Source organism: Sturnira hondurensis, unplaced genomic scaffold (genome assembly GCF_014824575.4).
Source record: "Sturnira hondurensis isolate 20B ecotype Veracruz unplaced genomic scaffold, ASM1482457v3 Scaffold0022566, whole genome shotgun sequence".
In the NCBI taxonomy this organism is placed as follows: domain Eukaryota; kingdom Metazoa; phylum Chordata; class Mammalia; order Chiroptera; family Phyllostomidae; genus Sturnira; species Sturnira hondurensis.
This window is the reverse complement of record NW_028095197.1, coordinates 4,034,583-4,055,318: the sequence shown is the minus strand read 5'-3', so window position 1 is coordinate 4,055,318 and position 20,736 is coordinate 4,034,583. Positions and strand designations below refer to the sequence as shown.

The 20,736-nt window shown below is 41.4% G+C and overlaps 1 protein-coding gene across 1 annotated transcript; it reads right to left on the bottom strand.

Annotated features, from left to right (window-relative positions):
• Nucleotides 1-225: 225 nt before the first annotated feature.
• Nucleotides 226-766, bottom strand: LOC118979837 (SNRPN upstream reading frame protein-like). Its single transcript, XM_037036141.1, has 2 exons — nt 709-766; nt 226-515 (listed from the first exon to the last, which is right to left on the bottom strand). The coding sequence occupies exons 1-2, from the start codon at nt 764-766 to the stop codon at nt 247-249; spliced, it is 327 nt and encodes a 108-aa protein (XP_036892036.1). The 3' UTR covers nt 226-246.
• Between the last annotated feature and the right edge of the window lie 19,970 nt (nt 767-20,736).

The following is a 20,736-nucleotide window of genomic DNA, read 5'->3' as shown; positions in this document are numbered from 1 at the left end:
GACCTGTAAGGCTGAAACTGCAATGTTCATTTTCTGAAAAGGACTTTCCTTCAATCCAAGAATAAATCCTTACTTCATTTTTGGTGTTAACATGTTCTCTCTTTCGTTAAACAGTGGTGAGAATAGATAGTAGTTGTTCTAAATTTTCATAAAAACCATTAAACTTTCCAGAGTTCTTTTTAAAATTTTTTTTGAAAAATCATCAAGTCTTTATTACATTGTCAGCTGGAATGTCCCAAGACTGCTTTAACCACCTCTCGGTGTCTCAGCTAGGAAAGCCTGCCTCAGTTCCGCCTGGAAGTCCACAACAGGTACTTGCTGCTGCTGCTGCTGCTGCTGGGAGCGCCGCGTGTACAGCTGACACTCTTGGTTGCTCAGGGAAGCCGTCCTCCTCTGTTTCACCTGGACTTCCACCTCGGGGACGTGCTGCTCTGTGGTCCTTCTCAAGTGTAAGCGGTCCCTGTAGAGCCTTCTGTCCACTTCTCCGATTCTCTCCTCTGCTCTTCTTTGTCCCTCTTCCCAATTTCATAAAACAGTCAGTGATGGAGGCTGCGTTAGCACCACTGGACCGTCTTCCCCTTCTCAGCCTCCTGGCCCCCGAACTTTCCAGACTTCTTTGGTTCACTTTTTTTTCACTTTTAAACTTTGAAAAATGCAAAAATTTCAAAAAAACTGCAAAACTGAACAGCCTGGGAGCCAATTTCCTACCATTTCTCCCAGCTATATGATATTGCCTTCTTTCTATGACCCTGGCCCTGTTCCTCATGTTCACTCTACCTATGTGAGCAGGTGTTGTCTCCTGAGCACCACTGGCCCCCTGATGAGGGAAATGTGATCACATCCCAACCCCAAAATTAGGGGATTTGCTTCTGGGGAACCTTTGAAGAGAACTCACATGTCTTTTTCTTTTTTTTCTCTCCTTTATTCTCTCCCACATACCAAAAAAATAAAGGAAAAGAAAGGCAAGAAAATCAGTGGGAGGACACAAATTTGTTCTCCAGATGATATTTCTGTTCATGGTGGGATCCTTTAATGCTGCCATGCCCAGGACCCCTCCCCTAGCCCCCCGCTGGAGGTGACTGAGGTCTCCTATTACATGGCCAAGGAACTGTCGACCAGGACACATTTTTATTTTTCAAAGAATGGTTTGCAGTTGGAAAGTATAGAGACTGGTTATGTCAAAGCTTCAGTACCTGATCAGATAACATAGATTAAGTTGATGTATGACAAGATCTCAGCCTATAGAGCAATTATGGGATTCCTCAACTAAAACCTGTGGAGAAACAGCCATTTGCCCCCAGCAGAGAAACTAAAGGCAATACCACATGATTATATATGGGCTCCAACTTGATTACATACCTACTAGTCATAATAGACATAATGGTCAATAATAGCTATTATTTTCAGGCACTTACTATTGACCAAATACTTTTACACCAATCTCTAAAGTAGAAATTATTCCTCTTTCAACTTACAGATGAGAAAGCTGAGACTTGGGGAAATCAGTTTCTTGCCCAAATTATACAATTTGCCAGTAATGGAGGTGGGATTTGACTCCAGGTTTGTCCAAACAAACTTAAATTATTGGGTAACTGGGAGTAAGTCCCCTCTTCCCCTTCATCTTGATAATGATCCCCAGATCTTGGACCACTGCCAATACATGAAGAGACAATAGTGTGAAGAGATGGTCCTACTCACAACCTGACAGAGGAGTTGGATTTATAAACAATTGGACCACAGGCCACATTCGGAAGAGGACATATGCTGCCACACAAGTTGCAATTATCACTCAGAGAAGTTCTTCTACCAAGGTTTATATTTGAGAGTCAGCTGGAATAGGCTCAGGAGAGACTCACTGTTCCTTAGAACAATAATATCAAAATCATTTCACAAAGAAGATGGTTAAAGTCATGTTCAAAGGCAGAATTCGGGCTTTCTTTTAATGATTTAAGGCTATTAGCCTTCCGCAGAAAATCGTCATCTTTTTCCAGGCGAGCTTGTTTCTGAGGCAGCTAATGAGGAAACCCCCTCAAGCTCTCAGGGATTGAATTGACTCTGGGTCTCGCCACCCACCTCAGTAATTAATTCAGGACCCACTTTTCATCTTCAAAGACGACAGAGCATGGTCAAGGATGGAGTTTCCTTTGAAAGGGGCTAAGGGGATGGAAAGGGGGCAGGTGAGATGAATTGGTGACAGAAGTTCTGGGCTGAAATCCCATGGTTTCTGACCAGTACAAGCAGCAGAATGGAGGTGCACACATTATGACAAAGTCAGACAAGACAAACTGGGGAGAGAATTCAGGCTGTTTGGGCTGTGAAGGTGAAGGTCCTTCCAAACGGTACTGATGAATGAGATTAAAGGAAGATCCCTTCGTGAAAGGTGAGAGATTTGAATGTTTTAAATGCTGCTGGGAGTGGTGAGGGAAATGTTGGAGATGCAGGTGAGAGGAAAGGTCACTGGTAGCATAGGGGTCTGACGGAAGTGGGCAGGATGGATCAGGAGCCCAGGTGGAGGGATTACTATGCGGAAGGGGAGAGGGACAGTATGGCAGACACAGTGCAGATGGGTTATAATGTGATGCTGGAAACTGGAGGGGAGCTTGGCTGGTGCCTCTTCTGCTCTCTGTGAAGGAGTTGAGGCCACCCGTTAAGGGGTAAGATTTGAAAGGTGTACCAAAAGTCTGAATAACCACAACAGAGAGATACCTTGGCATGAGTAACATGGGGACATGCAGAGCAGTGTTGAGCCCCAACTAAGTGTGGTGCAGACAGCATGGCTCACAACTTTGCAGCTTGATGTCCTGTGCCAGGCCACTCCTGTGGGGCCAGGAGCACAGAAAACAAAGGACGAAGTCTTACCCAGTAAATGGGTGAGGTAATCAACCCTAGGGATTAAAAAATTAGGGAAGGAAGTAAAGTCAGAGTGTGAACCCTGTTACAAGGATATAATCTTACAACCTCTTGGGTTTTTGCAAACTTCTGAAATTCTGCTAAAACATTGGCTCAGTCATGGAACCCAGTGCCTTCAGGTGGCCTCCAGCACACTGACTGACCCTACATTAGTGTCTCTTCTAGTATTCCCCTGTATGCTGGTTGATTTGTCCCTCATTGGGCTCACAGTCTTTTCAACCTCTACCCACTCCCTGGAGTGGCCAGTAACACAGTGTTACCTTGGCCTTTATTTGAGGGTCTTGAGAGTGAGAAATACAGGTTTCCATGACCTGGGGAGATGATTTAAATCCCTGGAATTCTCCAGAGAGATTCAGGCCTGGAGCTTGTGGGACATTATGCATTGCTCTTGTTTTTCTTTGTTTTTATAGAAGGAATAGGAATTCACATTTTAATTTTTAAATTATGAGGTAATACATAAACATGTGGTTCATTTGATAAAATTAGAGTTTAAAAAATTAAAAGTAGCCCTTAACCAACACCCCTTGCCCAATTCCACTCTCTTTTCAGAAGAAGTATTGATAACAGCTTGACGATTTGTCATTTGGACCTTATTCTATGCATATACATATGTATGAGTATACATTTCAATACTCGTACTTGTATTTTTTATAATGTATCAGACAATATGTATTTTTCTGTGATCGTTTTTCTATGCTAGAAAATAGAAATTCTTTTTTTAAAGTTTTTATTATGAAAAACATTTTAAAAGAGAATCAAATATATTTTTAAAACCTATGTGCTTGCCACCTGAGTTTATATAACTATTAATATTCTCTACATTTTGCCAGATCTTTTTTAAGAAGAAAAACTTTATAGATGGAGTTCAATTTCCATTTTTAGCCCACCCCAATCCTATATGTACCTTTTCTTAGCTTCCCTCAAAAAGCCACAATCCTGAGTTTCTGGGTATACTTTTTATACAGGTTTTTTTTTTGTCATATGCATGTATTTCCTTAAACTAATTATGGTATTGTTTTGAGAGATTTAAAATGTAGAAATATTTCATACTATATGACTTTCTGTGATTTACTTTTCTCACTCAGCATTAGTTTTCTAAATATTCCTAGTTGTAGCCATATTGCTACATCAGAACTAACTTGTTTTTATTGTTGGTTTTCTTTGTCTAAATATATGACAACTGCTTTATTTTATGCATCTTCCTTTTGGTGGATATGTGAGGTCTGTCCAGAAGGCATACATCCATAAAATATGATAAAAAGACATTTATTGAAGAAGATACAAGATACAAGAAATAGCATGTAGGACAATGACTCCTCAGTCCCCTTCAAAGTACACCTTGGGACCTCACACATTTCTCCCAGTTGCCATCAGCCGCCCCATCATATTTCCCTGAATCTCGTCAATGGTCTGAAATATCTTCCCTTTCAAAGGTGATTTTAGTTTTGGGGAAGGCCAGAAGTTGCAGGGCACCAAATCTGGGCTCTAGGGGGGCTGAGTCACCTGGGTCATTTGATGTTTCACCAAAAAAACTCTGCATGAGATGTGATGCATAAGTAGGCACATTGTCTTGATGAAGCTGCTGCCAATCACCAGTTGCCCATAGCTGAGGCCTTCTGAATCATCCAAATAGTTTCCATGGAGGAATGTTCAAGCTTAAGGCAAAATTTGGTGCAGATTCATTGCTCTACTCACTCATACATTTTGAAGGCAATGGCCACCCAGTACACGTGCTCATTCAAAGGTGTCTACCTCCCCCACTGACTAGTACAGTGAAGCTGTCATTGTTCATGCATGCTCACTCCCTTCCACTCTCTTTATCTGACAGGTTACATCAATGTCACTCAAACCATTCTTGTTATATTAACAATGGCTGGACTTTTTCTGGATAGATCTTGTGTAAATTGTTTATGATTTTTTGTTGTAACAAACTCCATTGCAATCAAAATAGTACATATTCCCTTGAGCAGATGTATAAGAGTTTCTCTAGGTGTTTCCTTTGGACACATCTGTGTCACTTGTAAGACTCATCAGAACTTGTACCAACATTTAATGTTAAATAATTGTTGATTTATTTTAGAATAATGTGTAGATGTGTGCAGTTAAAGGGCATAAAATATCTCTGTCTGAAACTGATCATGTTGATATCTTTGCAAGTGTTAGGAGTTTTAATAAACTCCCAATTTTGAAGAAATTGGAAGCGAGAATATAATATCATCCCTTGAGATTAAAACTGTCATATGGACACGCACTGGATCTCAGCAGATGATCACTATCCCTTAAGAAAATGTCTCTCAAGCTAGGCAAAATTGCACTGTAACTGGAATGAAACATTAATGTTCTAAAGAAAGAATATGACAATCAAAAATGGCACTGCCTTCTGGGGAAACAAAAAATAAGGAGCCCCGGGGGAAAACTCAACAAAGACAGCCTAGTCATTGCTCTGAGGAAAGGAAGCCTGACCTACAGATATTTGTAAACCAATGCTGCAGAGATTAGTAGGTACGTTAAGTTATTCCTATTCAATCTTGATATTTCTTTTTCTTCCATTGATTGTCAATCCAACATTACTCTGGCTGTTAGAACTTTGAGTTATACACTATCCTTTTTTAAACATAAAGCAATAAGCTGGCACTCTGATATTATAACTCATCCTCATGCACATTGTTCTTATGAGTCCACCGCTATGACCTTCTCAGAATGCAGATGACATCAGGTACAGAACTGAGACCCTGAGCTCTAGACCTGACCCATAGTAAACCGAGATAAAGAATGCCACCTGGATAATGAATCAGAGACATCCGGCCAAGATGGAGGCATAGCTAGAGACACTGTACCTCCTCACACAACCAAATTTAAGGACAACAAAGACCTAAAAACAAAAATACAACCAAAACAGACAGAAAATTGAACTGTACTGAAGTCCAACAACAGCAAACCATTCATCCGGACTGGTAAGAGGGGCGGAGTCGGTGGCTGGTAGAGAGGGGTGCCAGCAGGAAGAGGGGGTGGTTGGCAGAACCAGGTGCAGGGAGAAATTGAGCAAACCCAGTGAGATGCACAAGGCAATTGGCTGACTGCGGACACACATTCGTGCGCAGATAAACCAGGCAGAAAACAGGCAGTGAGACAGACTGTGCAACCCAGGGCCCCAGCAATGAGAAATGAAGTCAAAGAGCACCGATTAAAAACACTTGTGAGGGTCGAGGTGCTGGGAGAGGCTCCCAGCCTCACAGGAGAGTTTGTTGGAGAGACCCACAGTGTCCTAGAACATACACAAGTCCACCCACCTGGGACGCACCAGTAGGGCCCAATTTGCTTGTGGGAAGCAGAAGAGGGGACTGAAATCTGAGAGAGTGGAACAAGCGCCATTGTTCCCTCTCTGACCCCCCTTTCACATACAGTGTCATAATCCAGCAACTGGGTTGCCCTGCCCTGATGAACATCTAAGTCTCCGCCCCTCATATGTAACAGGCGCCACCAGACCAAAAAATTATGGCTCAAACGGAAGAACAAATCAAAGCTCCAGAACAAATACAACTAAGCAACAAAGAGGTAGCCAACCTATCAGATATACAGTTCAAAATACTGGTGATCAGGATGCTCACAGAACTGGTTGATTTTGGCTGCAAATTAGATGAAAAAATGAAGGCTTCACTAAGTGAAATGAAGCAAAATGCACAGGGAACCAATAGTGATGGTAATAAAAGTGGGACTCAGATCAATGGAGTGGACCAGAAGGAAGAAACAACTCAACAGAACAGGATGAAGAAACAAGAATTCAAAAAAATGAGGGGAGGCTTAGGAACCTCCAGGACCTCTTTAAATGTTCCAACATCCGAATTATAGGGGTACCAGAAGGGGGAAAGAAACAGCCATGAGTGGAAAACGTATTTGAACAAATAATAAAGGAGAACTTCCCCAATTTGGCAAAGGCAATAGACTTCCAGGAAGTCCAGGAAGCTCAGAGAGTCCCAGAGAAGGTGGACCCAAAGAGGAACACACCAAAGCACATCATAATTACACTAGCCAAGATTAAAATGAAGGAAAGAATTCTAGAAGGAGCAAGAGATAAGGGGACAGTCACCTACAAAGGAGTTCCCATCAGACTATCAGCTGATTTCTCAGAAGAGACCTTACAGACAAGAAGGGTCTGGAAAGAAGTATTCCAAGTCATGAAAGGCAAGGGCCTACATCTGAGATTGCTCTATCCAGCAAAGCTTTCATTCAGAATGGAAGGGCAGATAAAGCACTTCTTAGATAAGATCAAGTTCAAGGAGTTCATCATCACCAAGCCCTTATTATATGAAATGTTAAAGGGACTTATCTAAGAAAAAGAAGATTAAAAATATGAGCAGTGAAAGGACAGAAAACTCACAGTTATTAACAACCACACCTAAAAAAAGCAAACTAATTGGACACCTAAAACAGAAGTGGAGCCACAGAAATGGAGATCACATGGAGGGTTAGCAACAGGGGAGTGGGAGGAGAAGAAGGGGGGGAGAAGGCACAGAGAATAAGTAGCATAGACGGTGGGGAGAAAATGAGAGGGGCAAGAATAGTGTGGAAAATGTAGAAGCTAAAGAACTTATGACACACGGACATGAACTAAACAAAGGGAAAGTAGGTGGGAGGAGGTGTGGGGGGTGTGCAGCGTGGAGAGGAATGAAGGGGTAGAATGGGACAACTGTAATGGCATAATCAATAAAATATATTTTTTTAAAAAAAGAATGCCACTGGGGCAGGTCCTTGGCCACAACACTCTGAGCCTCTTCTCCTGGGCCTACAAGAGAAGTAGCTTCTATTGTGACTATATGCACATGGTTCTACAATTTTCACATTCTAGATTCTGGGAACCCTGAAGAACATCAATATCATGTTTTGTTCTGTTTTGTTTTACATAGAAGTCATGGTGAACACAACCTCAAAAATTCTAAAGAGCCCATGTCAGCTAAGTGAGTAAATCTAAGCCCATGTGCCTCAGCATAAAAGAAGTTGATGCACCCAAGAAAACTCAAAGTGCCTTCACCCTTTCATTGAGGGAGAGAGTGTGGTTAATTAGAAAACTCTAAAATTTCTATTAAATTTATTCATGGTACTTTTATGCAGTTTTTAATGTGTCACACATTTATGCTCTCTTAATGATAAACAGTGATTATGAGAAATAACATAAGCTTGATATTTCAGGTAATTTGTGTGTGGTTTAATTGGTGTTCCAAACACCAGGAAGAAAAACGCCTCAATGATTGTCAGGGAAAAGCCTCATTGTTGTTTGTGAAGTCAGACGATTAAATGGCCCATTTTGCAGAATGGTGGAGTAGGATGGTGATTAGAGCAAGGAAAGAGGAACTGTGGTTATTTTCTACCCTCTGACTGTGTTCCCAACAAATAATAACAGTTGTGATAATTACTGGTTTGTTCCAGTAAGAATTTGTGTCTTTAAATATATGAAAGTCACTGGCAATGCTGGCTGTTGTTTCTGATGTTTTGGCATCACATTAAAAAAGTTCTAGATTTTTAATGAAGGTCAGATTCCTTCGTAACAGGAAAACATCTGTCATAAACACAGAACAAATATTTACAGGGCTAAGTTGGCAGGATTCGGCCCCCTTTCCCCCTTCCTAATCAGATCTGGAAGAACAAGGATGAAGGGAAACAGCAGGGAAATAGCAAACGAGGCAGAATGCTGACGTGAGGAGCGCGGACACGTTGTCAGCTCAGACATTCTCCTCGTCCAGCAAGGAAACCACACTGTGGGACATTCCGAGTTACATGAGGTTCTTCCACCGACTCTCGGGTATATGCCATTCAGTGACCATCTCTTTTCCCTTTTTCTTTCCACTGCAGATGTTCTCGTTTATCCACAAGGGATGCCCACGTGCCCCGTGTGTTCTTTCATCCTGATAAACTCCTCCACACCTCTATTCTGTCTGAGTTCATTCAATAGAGCATCTTAATTTTACCCCAGATTAAAATAACACATATACCCAGCCAGGAATATCTAGATCAGAATGCTGAAAAAGAGGACTGGATAGATTTGATATCCTTCTTGATAAAAAGAGAACAGAAAGATGAAAGCCTAGTGAAAAGCTGTACTTCTGTCTTCCAACCTCTGTCCCTCAGCCCCACTATCAACACCATCACACAAAATGCGTCCCCAGATGTGGGTCCCTGTTCTTTACTCGTTCTCTATGAGTCAGTGGATTGCTGGGCAGGGGGCAGGTGGTTGTTGTATTCAGGCAGGGTTGCTTTCGAGAGCTCTAAAAAAAGGTAACTTCTAACTGCTTTGGCTTTGAGCTCTGTGCATCCATAAAAGGGAAGAATGCAAGTGTCACCATGCTTGACTTAGCATTCATGTCAAAGCTCACACTCTAGGAAAGGCTATAAGGTAAGTGCACTTGATTTACTCGCCCTGGCAATCTTCTGATTTGGTATCTCTAACCCCGAATGTGGGAAGGTGATCTGGAGATTGGCAGACGTGGGGTCCAACTCCAAATCTGGCACTGGTGTAACCTAAGCTCATTTAATAAATCTCTTTGGCATCCATTTTTCATATCTTAGCAATGGAGTTTATGTGGTAGTTAAGCCAATGTTCTAAAAGTACTTAGTACTGTGTTTTAAGCCCAACAAGGATCCAGTGAAGAAGAATATTTCCTTTTCTAAAATTCCATTCCTTCTTTTTCCATTTGCCTTTACATTTTAATTCAAATCTGTTAATAACTCAGAAGTCAAAACCAAAACTAAAAAGAAAATAAGGAAACGGGTTGAACAGAATGAATATGAAAATACAACGGGGCAATTTTGTAGGATGCAACTCAGTCGGGAAATACATAGAGGAAAATGGACAGCACTGAAATGTGTTTTGGGGGAAAGAAAACATTCTCAAATAATCTGAGTTTCCACCTTAAGTCTCTAGAGAAAGAAGAGCAAATGAAACCCAAAATAAGGAGCAGAAAAAGACTAATAAAAGACAAAATGTAAATGAATGAAATAGAAAAGAGAAAAACGCTTGAGAAAAGCAATGATACCACATCCTGGTTCTTTGGGATCAATAAAATTGATAAACTTCTAGCCAACCTGATCAAGAAAAATGTGAGAAAAGGTACAAATTACCAATATAAAGGATAAGGGAGGTATTTGCACTAAAAATTTTATAGATGCTGAAATAATTTTATGCATAAATTTAAGATATTATATGAAATGGACAACATCCCTGAAGGACACAATCACTCACATCATTGAAGATGAAATAGACAACCATGAAGGCCATATATCTAATTTGTAGTTAACAATCTTCCAACAGATAAAACCCCATGGTCAGATGGTTTCACTAGAAAATTCTACCAAATATTTAAGATAGAAATAAAACCAGTGAAAACAAATTATTCCAGAAAAAATTTTTAAAAATCTCACAACTGATTCAATGAAGTCAGCATTATAATAATATCAAAACCCAGCAAGGACATTACAAGAAAACTATACATCAATGTCCCTCATGAATACAAATGCAAATATTCATTAAAAAGTGTAGCAAGTTGATCCAACAATGTATTAAAAGGATAACATATCATGACAGAAATGTAAGATTAGTTTAACATTAGAAAACCAATCAACCATATAAATATCTCAATCAATAAAGTATTAGATAAAATTCAACATAAAATTCAGATAAAAACTCTCAGTGCACTAGAAATATAAAGGAAAGCCCTTAATCTGGCAAGAAACAGCTACAGAAACCTATAGCTAACATGATACTTAATGGTGAAAGACTGCATTTGTCCCCATGAGAAAGGCAAAATTGCGCACTCTGATCACTTCCATTTAACATTGTCCTGTAAGTTCTAGCTAGTGCAACAAGGCCAGAAAATGGTAAAAGACACTCAGATTGGAAGAAAAGAAGTAAAATTGTCTTTATGCACAAATGACAAAACAGTCTATAGAAACAATTTTATGGAATCTACTAAAAACCACTAAAATGAATAAGTGAGCTTACCAAGATTATAGAATACAAGAGCAGTGCATGCAAATAAATTGTTTTTAAAACACTAACAATAAACAATCAGAAATAAATTTTTAAAAACTCCACCTAGAATAACAAAAACTATGAAATTTTAGAGAAAAATGTGACAAAAGACATAAAAGACCTGTAGACTGAAAATTACAAAATATTGCTGAGAGAAATAGAAGAAGACCTAAACAATTGGAGATGCATGTCTTGTCCATGGGTCAGAAGATCCAATACATTTATTTTTTTATTTTTTCCTTTTATTGAATTTATTATGGTGACATTGGTTAATAAAAGTATACAGGTTTCAAATGTACAATTCTATAACATATCATCTATATATTGTATTGTGTGTTCACCACTCCGAGTCAAATCTCCATCCACCATCATTTATCTCCCCATATTCTCACCCACAGCCCCACACCTCCCCTCCCACCACAATTACCACGCTGTTGCCCATGTCTGTGCCTTTTTACTTTCTGCTCAATTCCTCCACCCCTCCACAGCTGTCAGCCTGCTTTCTATCTATGAGTCTGTCTCTATTTTGCTTCATTGGATTCCACAAACGAATGAGATCATATGACATAATGGGATATTACTTGGATATAGAAAAGAAGAATCTTCTACCCTTTGTGGCAGCATGGATAAACCTGAAGAGCATTACGCTAAGTGAAATAAGCCAGTCAGAGGAAGATTCAATACTTTTAAAATGTCAATTCTCCTCAAACTGATTTATAGATTTAGTGCAATCTTCATCAATATCCCAGCAAGCTTTATTCATACATTAGAACGCTGAGTCTAAAACACATATAGACATGCAAAGGACTTCAAAGAACCAAAACAAGTTTGAAAAAAGAAATAACAAAGTTGGAATAATCATACTGCCTGACTTTAACACTTACTATAAAGCTATAATAACTATGATAAATATGGACAAATATACTAATTGAACAAAACGGAGAATTCAGAAATAGACCCAGACCTGTGTGATCAACTGATTTGGACACAGATGCAAAGGCAAAGGCAACGCAGTTGAGAAAGAACAGTCTTTTCAAACAAATGATGCTGGGACAATCAGCCACATGTAAAACAAACAAAAAAGCTTGATCCAAATATTACACCACATACAAAAATTAACTCAGAAAAGAGTATAGGCCTAAATGGAAAACTTAAAACTATGAAACTTCTATAAGGAAACATGAAATAAAATCTTTGTGACTTTGGATTTAGACAAAGATTACAAAGATACAACACCAAAAGTCCACTCCATAAAAGAAAAAAGTGACATAGTGAGCTTCATCAAAACTAGGAACTTTTGCCCTTTGAGAGACATTATTAAGAAAATAAAAAGACAAGGTACAGGCTGAATGGAAATATTTGCAAATCATACATATGATTAAGGAATTATATGCAGAATATAAAAAGAATCCTAAACACTCAATAATAAGAAAACAAAGAACCTAAGTTTAAAAAAAATAAGCAAGTGTTGAGCACATACTTAACCAAAGAAGAAATAGGAATTATAAGTAAACACACAAAATGATGGCCAACCCCATTACTCTCTAGAAAAATGTAAATGAAAATCACAATGGGATACCACAAAATACTTATTAAAATGTACAAAATTAATAAGTCTGACCTGCCAAATGTGGGCAAGGATGGGTAGGGAATGTAACTGTAATACACTGTGTCTAAGAATGCAAAATTAGTTTAGAAAATAGTTTGGCAGTTCAAAGTTAAAAATATACCTAACAAAATATCCAGCCATTCCACTCTTTCGCACATGAGAAAACACAAAGAATTATATACAATGCTCATAGCTGCTTCATTTGTAATACTACAAAAAAAAAAAAAAACAACTGGAAACAATTCCAATAGCCATCATGGATGAACAAATTGTGGTATATCTATATAATGGAATACTATTCAGCAATAAAAAGAAATAAGCTATTGATACACACAATAACAGAATGAACTTCAAAATATAATGCTGAGTGAAAGAAGCTAGACAGAAAAAGAGTAAGTACTTTATGCTCCCAGTAATATAAAAGTCTAGAAAAGGCAAATTTGTCTATAGTATCAGAAAGCACTGCAGTGGTTTCCTGGGGAGGTGGAGGGACACGCAATGGGGCAGGAGAAATTGTTCAGAGGTGACGGATGTGTTCACTATTCTGATTTTGGTGATGGTTTTGAAGTTGTATAAACCTTACTGACTTGCACACTTTAAATATATGCAGTTTTCTGCCTTGGCCTGTGTATCTCAGTAGATTGTGTGCAGGCTGCAAACCAAAGGGTCGCCAGTTCCAATCCCAGTCAGAGCACACGCCTGGGTTGCAGGCCAGGTCCCTGGTACAAGGCACTCAAGAGGCAACCACACACTGGTATTTCTCTCCCTCTCTTTCTCCCTCTCTTCCCCTCTCTCTAAAAATGAATAATGAAATATTTAAAATAATAAAATAAAATATATATAGGCAGTTTTCTGTAGGTCAATCCTAACTCGATAAAGCAGTTACAAACTTATTAGTTAAAAAACACAATGCAAATTTTATCAGGTAAAATGAATATCCTTACATTTACAAGCCACTTAAAAACCTGCCTTGAGGAGTAAGTGCCATGGCGGGTCAGCCAGCAGGGACCGATGGAGGCTTGTTCTTGTCTCTTCCTGCTGGGCAGCATTGGGTGGCCGGCCTACTGCCCCCACCAGTTGTTTCCCTGGCTGGGGAGATGAGTAGAGGACCTCAGGTGATCCCACTGAGTCCTCACAGTGAAACAATTTTGATCCCAGAATCCCTTATCTACCCTCTCATTACCACTTTTCAAGTGAGCAAAAACCATTCTAAAAGCTGCCTCTTACGAAGCATCTGCTATGAGCCAAACACTTGACACGTCATAGCCCAAAGGCTCACAACAACCCTAAGAGATATAGTATTTTCTTATTTTTCCAGTGCACTGACTTGCCGAACACTAACATTGCTAGCAAACAGCAGGGATGGGATCAGGAACCCCGGTGGCGCAGGTAAACCCCTGCTCGGGGGACAACTGGAATGCCGCATCGGCTGGAGGAGAGAGATGAACAAGGGGGGGCGGGGCCGCCTGGATTTGTCCCCTCGGGCCGCTTTCCCCTTCAGGCTTCACAACTGCTCTTTGGAAACCCTTTAGCCAAGTTCTCAATGTGTTTTACCAAACACTTTTCCCCTTGATTTTTAAACCCATGTGTTATTTCAGGAATAATGGAAACCATATGTCTCTGACATATTTACACTTAAATCATCAAGATGGTGTTTCATCAGAACTTTTTGATGTCTTCTGAGATTTTTTTTTTAAATGGGACCCTCCTAAAAGCAGAAGTCCCCATCACAAATAAACAAATTAAAACAAGAAAAAGACTGAATCGGGACCCAGTTTCAGCCTGGTCTTGTGGGATGCCTTTGAGACTTGGCAAACTGTGTCATTCTTTCCTTGCCACAGGAGGGGCTGAGAATAGAATTTGGTGACCGATGGTCATTTTGGAATTGCCTGATTCTGTTTCCAGCTTTAGATGAAACCATGAGAACTTGATCTCAGGGAGAAACTCTTTACTGATCTGATGACATTGCACAACCTGTTCTTGGAATCTTGGGAAGCCAAGTACAAAAGACAGAAGCCAAATCACTGTATCTGTTTACAAGATTTGATGAAGTTTAAACCTTAGAGCGAAAGACCCCTGAGCAAACAGCGTCTTAATGGAAGGTCAGATGTTCAGACGAGCTGCTTCATGTTCTCTCCAACAGGTGTCCCAGAGCCCCACAAGCTAGAGCTTCCCCTCTTGTTGGAAAAAAAACTTACCCATTACTCACACAGCCTGTCCCCCTAAAGTTCTCCTGAAGACAAGACAGCTTCTGCAATCACAGCTTGGTGTTTCCCTAAGTCCATTTAACAGTGCCAGGGCCACTGGAGAGAAGCCACTTATTTCTGAGAGTAAAGTCATTGTTTTCTGAGCATCTCACTCAGCATCACCAACATGGTACTGATGGCGAAGGGACAGAGACAGGCTCTGGTTTCAGAGCCCAGCACTGCAACTTACCAGCTGTGTGACTTTGGGCAAGGTCTTGAACCTCTCCACAGCTCAAGTTCTTCGTCCGCAGAAGAGACAGGAGAGCGACACTCCCATGGGCGTGTGTGTGCACCAGGGACACACAACAGGTTGAGGTTCACAATAAATTGAAGTTGTTATTCTGACTCCTAAAAGAAAATGGAGAGAAATCTTTAAATGTTGATCAAAAGAACAGCACACTCTGCTGCAAGGTATTGCTAATACGTTTCATAAAACATTTTATAAAAATGTACAATTATCACATTTGAGAGATAACATCATCAGTACCATTGTCTCCTATGTACTACTGAGTTGTCAGTGTACTAACAAATATCTGTTTTCATATAAAGCACTGTTTTCCTTAACAAAAGTGTTTGAGGATACCCATATCTGTGTATTTGGAAAATTTATGTGCTTTTAAGAATTTTAGAGCTGGGGTGTGGCCCAATTTTCTAGGTGAGGAGGAAACTGAAGTTAGCAACGGTGAGGGACTTGTCCAAGGTCACACCGCTACTTACCAGCATTTTGGGGTGCGCTCCCAAACCAGTGTTCTTGCCACATCATCCCAATTTCCACTCTACAGCATCTTTTTCATTCTCGTTTCCTGCTTATAACCACATGACTATATTTAAAACAATCCAGAATCAATTTGCTCTTTTTGAAAAAAAAATAATAAAAACACCTTGTCAACCTGACAGTTGTACCTGGCCCTCGCAGTCTAGGATCACGGCCAGAACGTGCCGGAAAGCTGTGTCCCAGGGGAGTCCTCAGACTTGTGGTGCCGTAGTCGGCCAACACGTGGGAAGGCCTGCTTGTGATTACCAGAAAGCTCTGGGGGACTGATGGGTTTGGGAAACATTTTTGTAGGGTTTTGCTAACAGAAAAAAAAAAGAAATAGAATCTGGTGTATGTTAATTGACAGATTATTCCAGAAGAGTGTTCAAAAATATAAAATGTAAATTGGCAAATTCAGGAATGTCTGACACAGAGAAGTTTGCCGAGACACTCATGGGCACCCAGTAAATTGATGACATTTGCATTCAAGCCAAACTCCAGAGAGTTTCTAGTCACGGTTTCCACTGTTCACCCCATTTCCACCCCATTCTCCTTCACTTTCCTAATGTGGGTTTCCCAGACTGGGTTTGGGCAGCAGGGGTGGGCAGGTCCTGTCCACCTTGGTTAAAGTTACCTGCACTTGTGCTGTGCTCCACTCGGCCAGGCATGGTGGACAGACTCTCCAAGAAGCCCCTACTCTGTACAGTGAGAACTCGCAGCAAAATAAGACAAGGCTCACCTAGTCTGGGGCCAGGATTCACAGATGTTTCCAAGGGAGGAAATGGTCACCCACATGCTCCACAAAGGGGAGAAGTGGCTTCTCTTTGAGGGAAGGGGGAAATATGCGGGTGGCACCCTTGGGGTAACCCTGTGGCTTGAAGTGGGGAGAGCTCACATGAAATCGTGACAGCTGGCAGTACCCCTGCCTACTCCACCCGAGGCACACCTTGGCCACGCCACGGTTTTCCCGACGGCTTAGCCCGGGACGCAGCCCAACTATCCCCAGCTGTGGGAGTCAGGCAAAGAGTGGAAAAACCTGGGGGTGGGGGGGACCACCAATGTCAGCTGGAAATGTCATGAGAAAAGTTCCTTAACGTTGTCTACTGTTTTCCCCTCTCTCTTGGCTGATAGTTTCAAGTACCTACATTTTACAGCCTGTGGCTATCAGACCTTTATTTCACAGTTTAGGGATGGTAGATGCCTTGGTGCCCTGCCCAGAGCCGATTGTCACTCATGGGACAGTGGCTTGATTTCTTTACCGTAGCCGTCTAGGACCCCGTGGAGGGTCTCCTTGGGCCACATCAACATGCGCTGCTCTGTGTGGAGGAATTATTGGTAACTGGCCCAGGGGCAGCCCATAACCAGTGACATACAGACAAATAACCCAGATGGACATTCTAGCAAAATGTTTGGTGGCATCTACTAAAGTTGAGCATGTGCATACATTATAACCCAGCAAATATATTCCCAGATAAAGCCAACAAATTTGTATGAACTCAAATTAAAAAGTCAGTCAATTACAACTTTGCAGAAATCTTTAAAACATTCTAAACAAATATGTATACATCTTCACCAAAACACTTGTATAAAAGTGTATATAGAAACCATCTGCGTAATAGCCCCAAATTGAAAATAATCCAGACGTTCATCAACAATACACCAGAATGGGTAAATCGCAAGATGTTCCTACTGAACAATATTATACAACAAGAACAAAAAACTGCACACAGCCCGACAGACCTCACAAACAATGTGGTGCGCAAAGGCAGCCCACACTACAGAGTTCATATGTCTGATGCTACTTACGTAAAGTTCAAAATAGACAGCTAAAGGCAGAACTGCTAGGCAGTGACAGAGGTGTGGACAGTGGCTACTCTGGGGAGGGAGTGTGATACCCGGGAGGGAAGTAAGAGCTTTGGGGAGAGGCTGGTTTTGTTTTACATCCTGGCCCGGATATAAGCCACACTTTGTTGTACATTCATAACTTGCACTTTCTTGTACATATCTTATGCTTCCCTATGGACACTTACCAGAAATTACCTTCTACCTGCCTTCTCTTAATTTATTAGGGAGGCACCTCTACATCTCCCCAACAATTTGTCATTTACTCTGTTTCTGCTTAAACTCGTCTCAAGAAACAGACAGGCAAGTGGAGAATTCTTCCACCTGTGAATATGCCCTGATGATGGGTGCACGCACGTGTGCGTCAGCCCTTTCCTTCCCCTTCGAGGAGACTCTTCCCCCTCTCTGGAGTTTCCTAAATCCTTATAAATATTCATCCATATTGCTCCCAGTTTGGTTTCCTTCCCCATTCTTTACCGAAGCTTTTACTTAAATTTGTTCTTCAGACAGTAGCCGAATTTTAACACTGTAATCATCATAGACCATCAGATCCTTCCTCAGAGATTGTTTTTGGGGTCAGGGTGAAGGGATACTGACCTTGCATGGAAATGAAATTATACTTTTCTGAGCAGTGAATGTCCATAAGAAAGACAGATCCCAAAATGTTTCTTAATAATTATTTAAATTCCTGCTCTGAAGAGAGTTAAAAATCGGACAATTCTAATTTTGCAGGTAGCTCCAAAAACTGTTAAAGCTTTATCATCCAATACAAAGTCCCACAATTATACAAATAATTAAAAAATAGTAACAAATAAACATTAGTGCTATTGGGGAAGTCCGTCAAAGAATTCTCAAATTGCTAGAATGTTGGTGAGTTAACACATGGCTCTAGAAAGATTTCAGAAGACACAATAAGCTGAAAATTTCACAAACGAAGAGCCAAAATTCAAAAGAATTCAAAAATGTATAGAAAAGATAAATAGAAGTGCTGGGAGTGTGAAAGGGAACCTCTCAGTCTTGGGAAGGTGTGGACACGGGAGAGTAACCAGCCATCTTCCTTCCTCACTCTGGCTGTGGCCACGTGCCGGGGGTCTTTGCCGAATCCCTCTCTCGCTTGTGTATGACAGTAGAAACGGAGTCACTGTTTGTGGAGAGAGAGGGACAAAGAGAGAGAAGAGTGGAACAGAGAAAATGTAATGAAGGGACACTTATTTTTTTTCCAGCTTTACTGAGATATGATTCACATGTAACACTGCAAGAGTGTAAGGTGAAGCATGCGTTGCTTTCACACACTGCTGTGTTATGAAGTGATTACGGCCATACCATTAGCTGATGTCAAATCTACTGCTTTGTTTTCATGGTGAGAATATCAAAAGTCTTTCAGAGAGAAGGGATTTATTGTACACCTGCTCTGTGCAAGACACTAGACAGTAGTACAAAGGTAGTTAGGCAAACGGGCAAGGTAACGACAAGCAACACGCAGTGCTTACGCACTAGGCACTGTCCGCAGCGCTGCTCATATACTCGCTTTAATCCTTGCAACACCCGTGTGAAGTAGGTCTCAGTAACATTATTGCCATGTTACCGGTGCAGTAACAGAGGAACTGGGAGCTTTAGTAACTTGTCTAAAGTCACAGAGCTAGAAAGTGGCCAAGCTGGGTTTCAACCTTCGTCGTTCGCGCCACAGAATCTGTGTGCCTAACATGATGCTCTGAATAGACAGTGATCAATTTCAGGGCATGTGACCCCTTATTCGTAGCCCCATTGAAGGATCAGCTGACAAATAAAAGGAGACCAAAAAAATCTATTTAACGACTTGGCAAGAAAATTACAGAAAAGGAAGGCTTTTGATCAGTGTTGAACTTCCCTCTTTCCAGGCTAAGCCTACCCTTCATTATCTTTCATGGGTGCCCTCATTACCATGTCAAATTAAGAGCATGACAGTGGGTCTCCTCTTCTGCCACTTTGCCCCAGCCCTACTCTCATTCTGCCAGGTTAAACCGTCTTCCTTAATTACTAGTGGGAGCTCAGTCTTGCGCAAGGAGAGTTTGGATGATAAATTCAAACAAGGGACCTTTGTTTGGTGCAAGCATTTGGGCATCACAGTCACCTTAATTATGCAGTGATGTCACCCAGGGCTGAGAGGAAGTTCTAAGGGCTTAATCACTGGGAGGCCCAGGAGGCCCAGGAGGCCCAGGAGAAATGAGTAATGGGCATTGTTGCATGGATGCAATGCACCTCCTCCCCTGGGCAGAGCCACTTGCAAATGGATTCAGGGGCTGGGATTTGGGGGTAGGAGGGCCTTCTTTCCATTAGGGAAGGAGCATAGTGCTGGAGACCAGAGCATGGTCTTTGGGATTAGGTTTCTGTTTGAATCTTGGCTTGGACATGACCTTGGTGTTTGGAAGATTTCCCTCACATAGCTCCAGACAATGGGGTAATGATATCTAACTTGTAGGATATAAAAAGCAAATGAGATGGTGTGTTTAAGTTCCTGTTATAGTCTCCAGACAGAATAAGTACTTGGTATTTGGGCTACAAAAAGAAGACAATCACCTCTGTCATTAAGAATATCTCCATGACTCCCAAGAACAGTGCCCCAGGTATGTCACCAAACACCTGGGTTTCTGATCCTACTCTATTCACTTTCTGAGCCTCAATTTCCCCCATTGTAAAGGGACCCAAGACTGTGTGGCTTGAATGAGATCATGGATGGCAAACAACCCCACATGAAAGCTTCATTCATTTCTAAATTGGGATGGAAAACAAACATTTGGGGAGCACAGCAAAGGAGGCCCATGGTTTCTCCCCAGCCATGTGAAAGCTTTACTGCGACCAGCTTCCAGACTGCCATGCTAAGCGAGTGTTCTGTCACATAGAAGTGTCTCCCTACTTGTTTCCTCTGGCCACTTGATAGACTGCTGGGTTGAATAATCACTTTGGCCTCCTACCTTCTCGTCCCCAGTCCCCTGCTCACCTCTGGTGGGACTTTCCTACCTTCCTACTCCCCTGCTCCCCTGCCCCACTTTGGCTGCAAGCAGCTTTCTCTCTCCTCAGCAGCTTTGCCCCCCTGCCCACTGGTTGGGACTTTCTGCATACACACTCACACATACATCACACATGTGCACGTACACACACAAGAGACAGGATTTTACATGCACGTCACACCCCTAATGTGTGAGAGCCCTCAGCCTCTCATGGAGGTTTTTGGAGATGAGCACAGATGGGTTTTGCATAGTGAGGGAAAGGACTTGGCGTCAGGGCAGCTGTGAGCCATGCTGCAGCGATGACTTGGCGGCTTCATTGGATCCAGAGCCAGCCCCAGTGGTGTGTGCTTCTGGGGAATATCTCT